The sequence below is a fragment of the Scyliorhinus canicula genome, chromosome 7 (genome assembly GCF_902713615.1).
Source record: "Scyliorhinus canicula chromosome 7, sScyCan1.1, whole genome shotgun sequence".
Taxonomy (NCBI): domain Eukaryota; kingdom Metazoa; phylum Chordata; class Chondrichthyes; order Carcharhiniformes; family Scyliorhinidae; genus Scyliorhinus; species Scyliorhinus canicula.
Window position 1 is genome coordinate 190411249 of NC_052152.1, and position 15242 is coordinate 190426490.

At 40.7% G+C, this 15242-nt stretch overlaps 1 protein-coding gene across 2 annotated transcripts in view; it reads left to right on the forward strand.

Moving 5' to 3' along the window:
- Positions 1-10: 10 nt before the first annotated feature.
- The window catches only part of taf4a (TAF4A RNA polymerase II, TATA box binding protein (TBP)-associated factor), a 116843-nt gene continuing 101611 nt past the window's right edge, over positions 11-15242 (forward strand). The window contains exon 1 of one of the 2 annotated variants that reach the window (XR_005461433.1): positions 11-1472. Coding sequence is in view for 1 of the 2 variants with exons in the window: in XM_038803543.1 (XP_038659471.1) it covers positions 47-1472 (1426 nt within the window). In the remaining variant the exon portion in view is untranslated. The remainder of the gene's footprint in view (positions 1473-15242) is intronic. The other variant, XM_038803543.1, reaches the window with a different exon arrangement.

The following is a 15242-nucleotide window of genomic DNA, read 5'->3' on the forward strand; positions in this document are numbered from 1 at the left end:
TCGGTGCGCACGCGCGGTCCGAGTCAAACAAGAGTTCTGCCTTAAGATGGCGGCGGGGGCTTCAGATCTGTTGGACGATGTGTTCTTCTCAGACGTGGACGAGAAAGTGGTGAGCGACTTGGTCGGCTCCCTGGAGTCCCAGTTGGCGGCTACGGGCCACAACGCGGCGGAGCAGGGCGGAATAAGGGCGCAGGTGGTGAACAATCACGTGGAAAACACACCCGGGATGGTGAGCAATAATGTTGAGCTGCAAACAGCAGAGAACAAAATGGGACTGGCAGGAGCTGAGGTTTCCACCGCAGCCAAAATCAAAGTGGAGGAGAGTTCCGAAGGAAAAAACGCACAGATTAATTCGCAGAACGCATTCGGCGGCGGGGTTTTGCCCTGCACGACGGCGGGGAGTGGGGTACAGCAAAGTGTTGTTATCAATAATGCAAGGTCCCAGGCTCCAGGAGTGGAACAGGAGCAGAGTACAGCGGCGGCAGCAGTGACAGGATCATCAGAAACATCAGCTGCAGGCAGCATCGGTCAAGGGAAATCGGTGGTAATAAGTGCAATGGCAACCCCAGTGTCCAACCATGTGAAAACTGTCACCTCCAACATACAAACTCTTAATGGGAATAATGGAATGGCGATAAACTCTCACAATGCAGGAAATGCCACCACTTTCACTTGTTCAGCAGCTGCAACTACCTTGCCAGCTGTTACGGTGGTCAATAATGGACCTGGATCTGTTGTTAAAAACACAATTAATACAGGGTTGCCAGCAGTGTCTTTGCCAGCCTCTAGTTCTGCCTACACTGTTATTCAGACGTCTTTTGTCAGTACGCAGAATGTTCCTTCAACTGTTGTTTCTTCACAGGCAGCAGGACCCACAGTGACATTGGTGAGACCGCCACCTCACAGTGGTCCAGCTCTGTCAATTGCATCAACGCCGAATGGTAGTAGTACTATATTGAACTCAACAGTTAGTGTAACTAACTTGCCAGCTCCTGGTGGCACCGGAGCTCCACATCAGACTTCACTTCTGACTTTAAACAGTCAGCCTTCTAGTTTGTCAAGTAACGTTTCTTTGTCTGCTGGTGGACAGGTTATCAAATCCGAATTGCAGCCCAAAACGATTATACAGACACCACAACAGACTCTCAGTGCAGGAATATTGACATCCACTACTGGTAGTGCGGTGACCAGTGTAAACAATCAATCAAATACAAGTACTATGGTAATAGGTCAGACAATACAAAGTGGACTCCAGAATGTGGCATCCAATCCTGGCGGAATTTCCACTCAGTCAGTTGGTACACCAGCAGGAATGGGCAAAGGAACCATTAACACAGTTGCCCAAACTCTGGCAAGGACAGCAGCAGTGAACACTGGCCCAAGGACGACTATAACACCGCAAGTTATAGCTCCTCGTCTCTCTCAGCCCCAACAGCATCAGCCAAACATTCAAAATATTCAGATTCCCCCAGGTGAGAACTAGAGCATATTGTTTAGTGGCATGTGCTTTCTTGTATTGTTAAGACTTTTGAAACATTACTTATTTTCATTTACAGCTCAATGCCAGAGATGTAATTTAAGTTTTCTGGAAAAATTTAATGTGCAATGGATTGTCAATAACCGGAACACATTACACTGACAGAAAAATTGGTAGTAAAAAAAGTTCATATTTTCCAAATATTATTGTAATAGAACCTGATCATTTAAATTAACAGTTCTTACTTGCAAATTATAAAATTCTAATACCACATAGAAGATAATTTAACATAAAACTACTAAACAACTTGTCTATATAAGCTTACATATTAATATTTATATATTAATGCCATTATGTTTTGTAGTTATAATATTGCTCATTTCCATGTGATCTGAGTGAAACCAGTTGCAGATCCATGCCTTTCACTTAAAACCGTTGATTGTGATAGGGTTGTACAGCATGGCTGTAGTGGGAACTTGCATTCTACCTCATACTGTCTTGTAACTTTGTCGATGGATTTCTGTTATGTGGCTGAGTAATCTATCAGAACAATTCGGAAAATTTGAATTTTTTAGAAGACAGAGTTTTGCACAACTTCTAATTATCATAACTTTAATATAATTTGGTATATAAATATTCATCAGCAACTTTCTTGGCCATAAATTAAACAAAACCATGAAAAACAATTTTTCAAAGTTTTGTTAAAAGTAATAAATGCCGCTTACTGAGAGAATACATCAGCTGATTTATTGCCTGTTAATATCAAATTTTTGCAGTGAAATCAGCTGAGTACAACATTGATTAGGGCCAATAAGTATTCATGAAATTCTGCTTCTGCTATATTCTTTCTTCTGCTTCTGTCATGTTCTTTCTCTTCTCTCCCAAACCAAATTTACTATACAAGTATTCATCTTAATTTTATATTATTTAGCACTTTAACATTGTCTTTGGAAATCAAAGAAAATCTATCAATGTTGTACAAAGTAAAGGATCAAGGGTAGCATGGTAACATTGTGGTTATCACAATTGCTTCACAGCTCCAGGGTCCCAGGTTCGATCTGGGAGTCTGCACGTTCTTCCAGTGTGTGCGAGGGTTTCCTGCGGGTGCTCCAGTTTCCTCCAACAGTCCAAAGATGTGCAGGTTAGGTGGATTGGCCATACAAAATTGCCCTTAGTGTCCAAAATTGCCCTTAGTGTTAGGTGGGGTTACTGGGTTATGCGGATAGGGTGGAGGTGTGGACCTTGGGTGGGGTGCTCTTTCCAAGAGCCGGTGCAGACTCAATGGGCTGAATGGCCTCCTTCTGCACTGTAAATTCTATAGTGAATGATGCATGCGTCAAATTTTGTACTTTGTTCAAAGATCATTTTTTTAAACAAATGATTAACATTTAAAATTGCAAAGTTTCCTTTTTTGACTAACAATAATCAAAAAGGTGATATATGTGTTAGTGCTTAAGATCTAACATTACAGAACTATGATTATTGCCTATAAAATCATGGTTTGTAATCATGCTTGCTACTGATTGTCTAACTCCAGTCAATGTTAAATTATTCACATATGATTAATATAATTCTGCTTTCAATAAAGTGGAATGATGGGTACATGAAATGTTCTTACCATATCCACTTGGAACACAGAACTGCTTGGCTTGTATCTGGAGTGTTTTGAGCTACTCTGGTGAATTTTAGTTTGTTATGGAAAATCTGTTGGGAACAATTTGAAATTATCAAGTGTGTTGCACAAGAAGCACATTAACATATTATTAGAAGTTATTGCTTTAATGGGAAACAAGTTTAGGTGAGTACTTTTTTCAAAGTTCTCCTAGAGTTGTTAAAGAAAATAATTAAGCAAAAGTTTATTTTGACTTCAACAATAGAAACTTTGTATTTACATAGCATCTTTAACATACAAAACTTCCCAAGATACTTCACAAAAGCATTATAAAATAAATTTGACACCACCCAACAACAAAAGACATATCAGGTCAGATGGCCATAGGCTTTAGAGGTAAGATTTAAGGAACATCTTAAAGGAGAATACAGGAGCAGGAAGGTTTAGGGAGGGAATTCCAGAGCTTAAGGCCTTAGCAGGTAGAACATAGAACAGTACAGCACAGAACAGGCCCTTCGGCCCTCAATGTTGTGCCGAGCCATGATCGCCCTACTCAAACCCACGTATCCACCCTATACCCGTAACCCAACAACCCCCCCCTTAACCTTACTTTTTTATTAGGACACTACGGGCAATTTAGTATGGCCAATCCACCTAACTCGCACATCTTTGGACTGTGGGAGGAAACCGGAGCACCCGGAGGAAACCCACGCACACGGGGAGGACGTGCAGACTCCGCACAGACAGTGACCCAGCCGGGAATCGAACCTGGGACCCTGGAGCTGTGAAGCATTTATGCTAACCACCATGCTACCCTGCTGCCCCTTAGTGTTAGGTGTTAAGTGAAAGCACTGTCATCAGTGGTGGAGCGATTAAAATCAGGGCTGCTCAAGAGACTAGAATTAGGGGCTGGTTTAGCACAGTGGGCTAAACAGCTGGCTTGTCAGGTTCAATTCCCGTACCGGCCTCAGGCACCGGAATGTGGCGACTAGGGGCTTTTCACAGTAACTTTATTGAAGCCTATTTGTGACAATAAGTGATTATTATATTAGCATAGCACAAATATCTCTGAGGGGCTGGAGATTATAGATATAGGGAGGGGCGAGAGCATGGAGTGATTTGAAAATGAGAATGAAAATTCTGGAAATGAGGGGCTGTTTAACCAGGGGCCACTGAAGGTCAGGAAGCACAGGAGTTAAATGGGTGAAGGGACTTTGCTGTGAGTTAGGACACAAGTAATTTCTTCAAAATGTAAAACTTCATTCTAACATTGAAACCCTTTAGTCAAATGTTTCTCCTTGATGAACCATTCTGGTGTCATCACCACAACTTAGCAGAAAAGTGAAGGCAAGAACTTCAAACATTTTCGATAAAATGGTGGTAGTGAAATTATCTAAAAGTATTCCTAGAATTTATTCCCCTTTTAATCGCAGTATACGAGAAGCCCAGTGAGATCACTGAATAGGTAATTTGACTTAATTCACTACAAATTTTGCTTTTAAATGGCAAAGGAAAGTAAAATCTAAATAATAAGATGGAGTGAAGCATTTAACAATCCAATGTGCCCCTCATACTATATCTTTAAGAAATGACATAATAATAGATGTGATGGATATGTTGTTTAATTCCAAAATTCTAATTGAAGAAAATCCAACAGTGATGGGGGGAAAACTATAGAATTAATGAAAGGGTGACACTTAACCATAAAATCTCAGTTTATAATACAACACTTAAAATCCAACATTTTTTTACTGTTGTTGTATTAAGAGGTTTTTTTGGATTGCATTCATCGAAGGTGTGTCCAGATAATATTTCATAACATTTAAGCTGAATGTTTTGAAATCAAAGAAAGTATCCAATTTTTGAGGAGATTGCTAATTCAATATGATTATTATGGGTTAATAAATGTAAGCGTGTAAACTTTAAAAATGAATGTTAATTTTTTTTGTAATTTTTTATTAACATGCTGTCAAATAAACAAACCATGCACATACAATTCCGAGATTAACAACTACATCCTTTCAGTATTTGGTGCAAACCAAGTTAATAAGAAAAGCTTCTCAATCACTCAAACGCTACTTACTTACTTATCCTCTTTGTTCCTTGAGGGGACATAAGGCTGCACTCTAATTTTAAGACATTTTTATAATGGAATTAGATGAAGTTCCAAAATTGAGAAATATATGTTTGAGAGTGTTGCATGTCTGAAAGTTGTTTACATACTTACAGTTTTATTCAGTACTGTTACATGAATGCTAATTTTCTTATGCTACATATATCTTTACACATTGTTTAATGACCAAAGTTGAGTTACATACACAGATACATAGAAGATAGGAGCAGGAAGAGGCCTTTTGGCCCTTAGAGCCTGCTCTGCCATTCATCACGATCGTGGTTGATCATCCAACTCAATAGCCTAATCCTGCTTTCTCCCCATAGCCTTTGACCCCATTCTCCCCAAGTGCTATATCTAACCGCCTCTTGAATATATTCAAAGTTTTATCATCAACTACTTCCTGTGGTAATGAATTCCACAGGCTCACCACTCTTTGTGTGAAGAAGTGTCTCCTTATCTCTGTCCGAAATGGTTCACCCTGAATCCTCAGGCTGTGACCCCTGGTTCTGGACACATCTATCGTTGGTAACATTTTCCCTGCATCTACCCTGTCTAGTCCTGTTAGAATTTTATAAGTCTCCATGGGATTCACCCCTCATTCTTCTGAACTCCAGCGAGAACAATCCCAACCTAGTCAATCTCTCCTCATATGAGTCTTGCCATCCCTGGAATCAGTCTGGTAAACCTTTGCTGCACTCCCTCGAGAGCAAGAACATCCTTCCTCCGAGAAGGAGACCAAAACTGCACATAATATTCCAGGTGTGGCCTCATCAAGGCACTGTATAATTGCAGCAACACATCCCTGCTTCTATACTCGAAACCTCTTGCAATGAAGGCCAACATATCATTAGCCTTCTTTACCGCCTGCTGCACCTGCATGCTTACCTTCAGCGAATGGTGCACAAGGACACCAGGTCCTGCTGCACATTCCCCTCTCCCAATTTACAACCATTCAGGTAGTAATCTGCCTTCCTGTTTTTGCTTCCGAAATGAATAACCTCACACTTATCCAAATTATACTGCATTTGCCATTGGTTTGCCCACTCGCCCAACCTGTCCAGATCTATTAGTTATCTATCAGTTAAATTAATTGAGAAGTTTAAAAAATTTGCTGACAATCTGACAGCAATTTAAAGTGAAGAATTAGAAACAAGACTTAAATTGCTACAGTTGAGGTCAGGACTAAAAAGTAGAAGAATAACATATGTCAAAATGTATGGTCAACTTGGGTTAAGTGGACACAAAGTTAATTAAAGTGTGTCCTACTCGATGACTCTTAATTGGTTAATTTTCTGTCGTGGTGTCCTCAGGAGTTCTGAATTTGTAGAGGAATGAAAGAGGGAATCTAGTCCTGATTCTGTTTGCTGTCCCTGATTGTTTTCCAGTGACTACTGGTTGTGACTGCTGGTCAGTGACTATTGGTTGTGACTGCTGGTTGAGGTGCACATACATGTGTCGGGATGGCAGGACCAAACTCGGCTGTTACAGTCCTGTGGGTGATTATTACTTGTTCTCAAATTATCCCAGATGGTGAGATACTTGAACCAGACAAGGGTGTCTCCCACTTTTCAAACTCTGCTACTCCTGAAGTTAGGATGAAAACGTCACATGAAATCTAATGTATAGGAGAGTATTCATGCTTATCAGTTTGGTTATTCATGGAATAAACAGTACATTTAAATTAAGTCAAGGTAAATCCAATTGTGTAACCGAGTCAACAATTTTGCACAATAATCTTTGTTAAATTCCTTAAAATCAGTTGTTTGGATGCACACTCTGATATATTTGTATGCTAAATTTCACTATAGAAGTCTTGTTATCTCACGTGCAAGTTAGATTCTGCATTTGCCTCCAAAATAACATGAGTAAATCAAAAGTAATATAATGCTGGAAAAAACTTGGGACGTCAGGCAGCATCTATAAATAGAGAAGTTAACATTTCCCTTTGATGCCCTTTAGTCAGAAAAGTAAATAAGTGTTTGGGACTTCCCAGGGATGAGAAAGATGCTCGTATAAAGGAAAGTTCTCTTTTTTTTGAGTACATAAACAACATGTAGTACTGCAGTTAAGATTTCATTTTTTTTTTAGGTTAAGAGTTTTGTTCAGTAATTTATTTGAAATTTATTTCTGTCACTATTTGTTGTGCACGTCTGTGACCACAATGTGGAATAATATGAACAGAAAATTCTCTACCTTTTTATCATCAGTTCAATGAAAATCAAACTAGTAGTCATTGTACAATACAATTCACATGTTTTTTTAAAAATTGCATTTATTAAAAAAAATTTTTTTTTTTTAGAGTAGCCAATTATTTTTCTTCTCCAATTAAGGGGTAATTTAGCATGGCCAATCCACCTAACCAGCACATCTTTGGGTTGTGGGAGTGAAACCAACGCAGACATGGGGAGAATGTACAAACTCCACACGGGCAGTGACCCAGGGCCGGGATTCGAACCCGGGTCCTCAGCGCCGCAGTCCCAGTGCTAACCAATGAGCCATAGCCACCTTGAACCTTGCATTTATGTAGTACTTTTCATGACGACTAGACACAAACCTTGCACGATAGCACAGTGGTTAGCACTGTTGCTTCACAGCGCCAGGGCCTCCGGTTCGGGTCACCGTCTGGCGGTCTTTCTGTTGTCTGCGTGGTTTTCCTTCGGGTGCTTCCGTTTCTTCCCACAAGTCCCAAAAAACCTGCTGTTGGGTGAATTGCATATTCTGAATTCTCCCTTTGTGTACTCGAACAGGTGCCGGAATGCGGCGACTAGGGGCTTTTCACAGTAACTTCATTGCCGTGTTAATGTAAGCCTACTTGTGACAATGAAATACTTGTGGAATGTAGTTAACGTTTTAGTTAAACATAGGAAACACAGCAGTCGATTTGAGCACATCAAAATCCGACAACCAATAACCAGATAATCTGTTTTTGTTATGTCGGTTGAGGGATGGATATTGACCAGGGCAATGGGGATGCCCTGTTCATCTTCAAAATAGTGCCATGGGATCTTTCGCATTCACTTGAACAGGAAGGTGTGGCCTTGGTTGAACTTCTCATCCAAAAGATAGCTCCTCTGACAGTGCAGCACTCCCTCAGTACTGTACTAGAGTGAATAGTTTTAGAGGAATAATATAATATAAAATCCATAATTGTGTGTGAAATTAAACCAACAACGTTTTTAAAATATCTAACTAAATGTCACACTGCCAGCTCTGGATATCCTACCTTAAAGGTCTTGATTTGAAAGTTATTTTTTTGACTTTTCTGTAAATCAGTATTCTAATTATTCGTGACCAGCGCTCAACAGTAACTTCGGCAATAGATAAATTTCATCTGCAAACAAAATTATTAATTAATTTGATGTCACAGTAATACATTTGGTTTTATAATAAAATATGCAGCATTTATATAATTTCGTTAAATACTATTCTACAATTATAATATTTAAAATAAGCATTTTAAAGATGAACAACCGTAGCAAAGGCAATTTAAGAAAAGTAACAGTTGATTGACAAACAAATTAAATTGCTTGAAAGCAGTGGGACAATTCCTCTGAAACTTGGACCTCATTACTGAATTGCAGAATTCTATTAATCTTATTATTAGTGCAGAGTGTAAACCTCAGTTTTTAAGTGAAAGCAACCAGTTCAGATCTTAATATGTTACCTATGTCCTTTTAACAGATTCTATGGTGAAAATTATCATGCTGTGACCAAAACTAATTTCATAACCTGCTGCTAGCTCAGTCACTTTATTGAAGATTTTTAAAAAACACACATGGAATACAAGCCACTTTAAAAGATATATATGGTAGTGTCATGGCAATTGATGAACATAATTCTTCCTATTTCTTCCTGAGATGAAGTGTTTTTGCTGCAATGTAAATGAAATGTAGTGAGTGGAAGAAACCCTAAAATGCAGAGGAAGTGCAATGGGAATATGCAAATTTGACATAACAAGGCTAATGAGCACACAATCAAGAAAATGCGCATAAGAGAATTTGTAGTTTCAGAAGTAATTAAATTAAAGTAAAATTTGGTCGTGTTTTACCTTGCACAGAAGAATTTTCCTTTTTGTTTGATAAAGAACCCTAAATAAACCAAAGTTTAAAAAGTTCACATTGACAACTATCTAACATGGGTCACTGGCCAGAAACTTAGTCTGGTGTTATCAGGATTATCGGAAGTTTGGTAGGAGACTGGTTTTATCGGCTGCTGGGTTTTATGCTTCTGCAATTTATTCTTTCTACAAATTTAGAGTACCCAATTATTTTTTTTCAATTAAGGGGCAATTTAGCGTGGCCAATCCACCTACCCTGCACATCTTTGGGTTGTGGGGGCGAAACCCACGCAAACACGGGGAGAATGTGCAAACTCCACACGGACAGTGACCCAGAGCCGGGATCGAACCTGGGACCGTGGTGCCGTGAGACAGCAATACTAACCACTGCTCCACTGTACTGCCCTTCTGCAATTATTCATTTCATTGATGTTCATGTTGTGGCAGAATTAATTTAGTTAAATACACAGGTACATAAAACATTGGCACTGTTGCTTAAAGAGTGCATACATGTAGGAAAAGAGTTATTTAACTTTGACAAGTTTTATATTGCATTAAAACCTAAAGCATATTTTACTTACCCGGTTACTACAACTAGACTACAATAATCTTTAAGAAACAGACAGGTTTAGCAGTGGCTACAGATTATTTTTAGTGCCCAGCACTACTAGAAATCTCTTGTTATATTTTTATTTCCCGCTTAGTATTTTTAACCTGTGCAAGGGGAGAGACATGCATTTTTTTTCTTCCTGTTAAGTCACCCATCATTGTACAAGGGAGTAACTTGCTCCTGAAGCTTCAGCTATTAGGTTCTGCGCCAATGAGATGGGGCACTAACGCTCTCCATCCTATAGGGAAATACTTTGAACTTCCTGTATGTTTCCAGTTATCTTTGAAAATGTTTATAGACCAATCATTTCCCGCCAAAAAATATACATTTTCCAGATATCAAACCTAATTGTGACAATTCTAAATGTGTAGACCAACACATGACTATTCTAGAGTAATTTTGGTAATGACTACTGGAGGTGATGGGGCTAGGAAGAGGAGAAAATAACAAAAAGTGCCACATTTGCATAGATTACTGAATATGCAATTATGTACACATTTGTATTGTGGCCAAGTTTCTACATCAACCTTTAAGAATTAGATTCATTCTTATGCTTGAGGGCATGACACTGAGTCAGTCATTGTCATTAAAATAATGTGAATGCTTAGAATAAATACTTTATTTATTAAATTTTAATATTATACTGAAACTTGTGCCCATTTGTATAGTATCTGATAAGCATGAACCATCTTCAGAACCCTTTTTAATAGGTATTAAAAACAAAGTAGCAGTATTTAATTCATACAGCAGTCTTCAAAGATATAGTTCTTACAGTGTCTGAAGACCTATAATTTAGATGTCAGAACTGTTATCATTTTTTCTTCTTTTGAGGTCAGATGAACACAATAATTTGCTTCCTTGACCATAGAATTTGGGAGTTACATGTTCACTCCCTGTCTCCTTTCAAGCCCAGTATCAGCACAGTCATTTTTATTGACTTGGAAACTTCTCTAAACTACTTAAGAATGCTGTCCAAAATATACCTTTCTAGTTAAAAATAATAAATAAATACATGCCATACATGTAAGTATTGGCTTTGTATATTGCCATGAACTGGCATTTGCAACAAGCCCCTGTTCATCCTCCAAGGAATGCAAGAGAACAAATTACTTCTAATAATGGAGGAAGAGAGGTTAGTGTGAATATTTATTGGAACTATCACCCCCAACTCCAACCTTCCTTTCCAAAGTGCTTGGAATATGTTGTCACCTCAAAATCCTGTTCCCATCTTTCCCTGAACTGTCTTTAAATTACTCCAATTGGGTTTCTGCTCCTGTCACAATACCGAAACAGCTCTTATCAAAATCATAAATGTAATCCTATGTGACTTTTTTTTTTTAATGCATTTTTTCACGGGATGTGGACATCACTGGCTAGGCCAGCAGCATTTGTTGCCCACCCCTAATTGCCCAATAACAAGCGACAATAAGTAAACTTTCCCTCCTCATTCTGCTCAGCCTTTCTGCATCCTTTGACAAGGTTAATCATGCCATTCTCCTCCAATGGCTCTTCCACTGTTATCCAGCTGGGTCCGAGTTCCATTCATATCTGTGTAATTGTAGTCATGAAACATTTGCAGTGACTTTTCTTCCTGCTCCTACACCGCTACCTCGGGTGTCTCTGAAAGGTCTATCCTTGCTCCCCTCCTATTTCCCATGCTACCCTTTGGCAACATCACCTGAAAGCGCAGCCTTCATTTACACCTGTATGCCTTCATTCTACATCTCCTCCATTGTTAGTAATTTATCGGACTATGTATCTGACATTCAAGGTGCAATTCAACTAATTGGGAACAGAGTACCATAGCGAACATGTTTAGCCGCGTGTTTCCCGGAGCTCGTAGCGCCAAGAAACACAAAGGCCTCTCAGTGAGGAATGCGCGGCTGAAGCCGCACATAGCCCCGTTTTATACACTGAGGAGCTCCGTTTGCCAGAACACCCGTAGCGAGGGATCGGCCCGTTCTCTAAGGTCCCCAAAGTGACCTGACCTCCATCCCAGCCCGAATGCTTTATGGGAGATCGCATTGGATCTCGCAAGATGTAGCGATCCGGGTAGATCCCGGGAATGGGGTCTCCAGCTTTTCAGGTGCAGTGTAGCCATTGGGTCACCACCTCAGTGTCTGGCAGAATATGAACTAAATATTGGGAAGCCTGAAGCCATTGTTTTGATGTCCCACTACAAACTCTATTCCCCAGCTACTTGCCTGGATGAATCCTCCAACAACACTGAAGAAGCTCAACACCTTCAGTACAAAGCAGCCCGCTTGATTTCTACCCCTCCACAAACATTCAAATCCCCCTCCACTGATGAACAGTGCAAGCTGCGTGTACCATCTACAAGATACACTGCAGGAAACTTGCCAATGTTCCTTCGAGAGCATCTTCCAAAATGACTTGGTGGGCCGCAGAAATACCTTTGGCGGGCCGCATGCGGCCCGCGGGCCGTAGTTTGCCCACCCCTGATCTAGAAGGACAAGAGCAGCAGATACCTTGGAACCTCACCAGCTGGAGGTTCTCCTCCAGGTAACACACCACTATGATTTGGAAATATATCGGCATTCCTTCACTGTCTTTAGGTCAAAATCCTGGAACTCCCTCCCGAATAGCACAGTAGGTGTACCTATACCACATGGACTGCAACGGCTCAAGAAGGCAGCTCACTACTACCTTCTGAAGGTACATGAATTTTTTTAAAAATCCAACTTTCTCCGTGACAACAGTCTGGGATTAAGCCAGTCTTTTCACAACCTTGGTGCCACCTTTAAGCCCGGGATGAGCTTCTGACTTCATATTTATCTTATCACTAAGCCTGCTAATTTTCACCACTGCCTGTCTCCTGTATGCCTTCAGTACCTCTAGACTTGACTTTTCCAATGCACCCCTGGCTCATTTCCTGTATTCTAACCGGAACCCATTGTAAACCCGAGGTCATCAAAAAGTCTGCTGCCCATGTCTTAATTAGCACCAATTTACATTCACCAATTACCCCAATGCTTTCTAATTTACATTGGCTCCTGATCGAGCTACGTCTTGATTTTAACATTCTCATCCTCGTTTTTGAATCCTTGCATGGCCTTATCCCTCTTATCCCTGCAATCACCTCAAATCCCCTTAACCCTCTGGGATATCTGTGCTCATCTAATTCTGGCATCCTAAGCATTGTTGATTTTAATTGCGCTTTCAGTTGCCTAGGCCCTCTGGACTACCTTTGTTACAGCTCTCTATCTTGCTTACCACCTGTAGGACACATCTTAAAACATCCTTGACCAAGCATTTGGTCATCTGACATGGGCATGATTTAACTGAAATGAAACAGTCCATTGTCGAGCGCATTTATCTAGGTGTTTCCTGGTTTTGGCTGCACCAAGAACGACCCCGCTATTAAGTGGGACTCTGCCTCATATCTGGGTCGCAGCAAGAAACACCCCGTCGAGGCCGCACTTAATCCCGCTTCCTGCACCAACGAGCACCGCTCGCCAGTTGAGGAAGAGTTTGGCCTGATCTCTAGACCTCCCACCATGGCCTCCGGACCCTGCAACTTTCCAACTCACCAATAAGGGGGTCATCAGGCCCCTCACACCCCACATCATAAGAGCAGGGCACACCCAGACCTGATCCCCGGCACCAGCATGATGCCATGAGGGCACCGCCAGCCTGGCATCTGGCAGTGCCACCCTGGCGTCTTGCGAGATTTAACAGCCTTGTCGCATCCAGAGTTTGGCACAGCGAGGCTGATAGATCGTGCCAAATATCTCCATGTGGCTCAATGTCATGTTTTATAATGCTCCTGTGAAGCACCTTGGAATGTTTTATCACGCTAAGGTGCTATTAAATGCAAGTTGTCATTAATTATTGGGAGCAAAATATAGTTTTTCAACAAAAGTATCAAGTTTACAAAATCTGGAAACAATTAAGAGGACAAGGTTGGGTTAGAGAAAATGCTGTGGCACCACTTCGATAATGTGGCAGATGGCACGGGAAGAGAATGTAGAAGATGTGTGTTCTGTTCTCAATTAACTTTAAGTCACACATATTTGATAGCACAGTGGTTAGCACTGTTGCTTCACAGCGCCAGGGTCCCAGCTTCGATTCCTGGCTTGGGTCACTGTCTGTGCGGAGTCTGCATGTTCTCCCTGTATCTGCGTGGGTTTCCTCGAGGTGCTCCGGTTTCCTACCGCAAGTCTCAAAAGACGTGCTGTTAGGTAAATTGGACATTCTGAATTCTCCCCCTGTGTACCCGAACAGGCGGCGGAATGTGGCGACTAGGTGCTTTTCACAGTAACTTCATTGCAGTGTTAATGTAAGCCTACTTGTGACAATAACAATTATTATTATTATTGCTGCTTGAAAAGATTTTTGCTATGCAAGACATTTTTAAGTTTATCTTTGTGTGGTTTTAAAAAATTCTTCTATGGGATGTGGGCATCACTGGTTAGGTGGTGGGGAGGTGCCTTCTTGAACCGCTGCAGTCCATATGTCCAGGTACGTCCACAGTGCTGCTGGAAAGGATGGCCCAGGATTTTGAACCAGTGACAGTGAAGGTACTGGGGTACATATAGTTCCAAATCAGTATGGTGTGTAGCTTGGAGGGGAACTTACAGGTGGTGGTGTACTGCCCTTGTCCTTCTAGTTGATAGATGTCACTGGTTTTGAAGGTGTAGATGAAGGAGACTTGATGAATTGCTGCACAGCATCTCATAATTTATATGGTACACACTGCTGCCACTGTGTGTTGGAGGTGTTTGGATGGTATTAAGCTTGAGTGTTGTTGGAGATGCATTCATGCATTCCATCACACTCCTGACCTGTACGTTGTAGATGTCCGAAATGTTGAGTGAATTTGTGGAGTCTTGTCAAAGTTCAAGAAAAGAGAAACATGATATTAGAAAGTTAACATAGGATCTTTCATGAAAGTTGTTTAAAAATGGTGAAAGAATGTCACATTATTAAGTGGTATGACGCAAATCCCCACATGATGAGCTTTTAATCTTGCTGGCCTGTTCGAGGGATGCAAGTACAGGCCAGCTAATTCCTTGTGAGAAGCAAAGGAAAGTTAAAATGCTGCTTGGTTTGTCTGGAAGCTATCCCATGAAGCGGCATGGTATTTTTAAAATTTATTCATAGAATTTGTGTGGTAGTGGCCAGGTCAGCATTTATTGTTCATCCCTATTTGCCCGTCAGAAGGTTACTATAAACCACCTTGAACAACTGCACTGTAAGACAGGGAGTTTCAGGATTTTGACCATGTGATGATGAAGGATATACTTCCAAGCCAAGTTGATGTGTGACTTAGAGGGGAATTTGGAGGCGGTGGTGTTCTTAGCCATTCATGATGGTAGAGGACACCGGTTTGGGATGTGCTATTGAAGA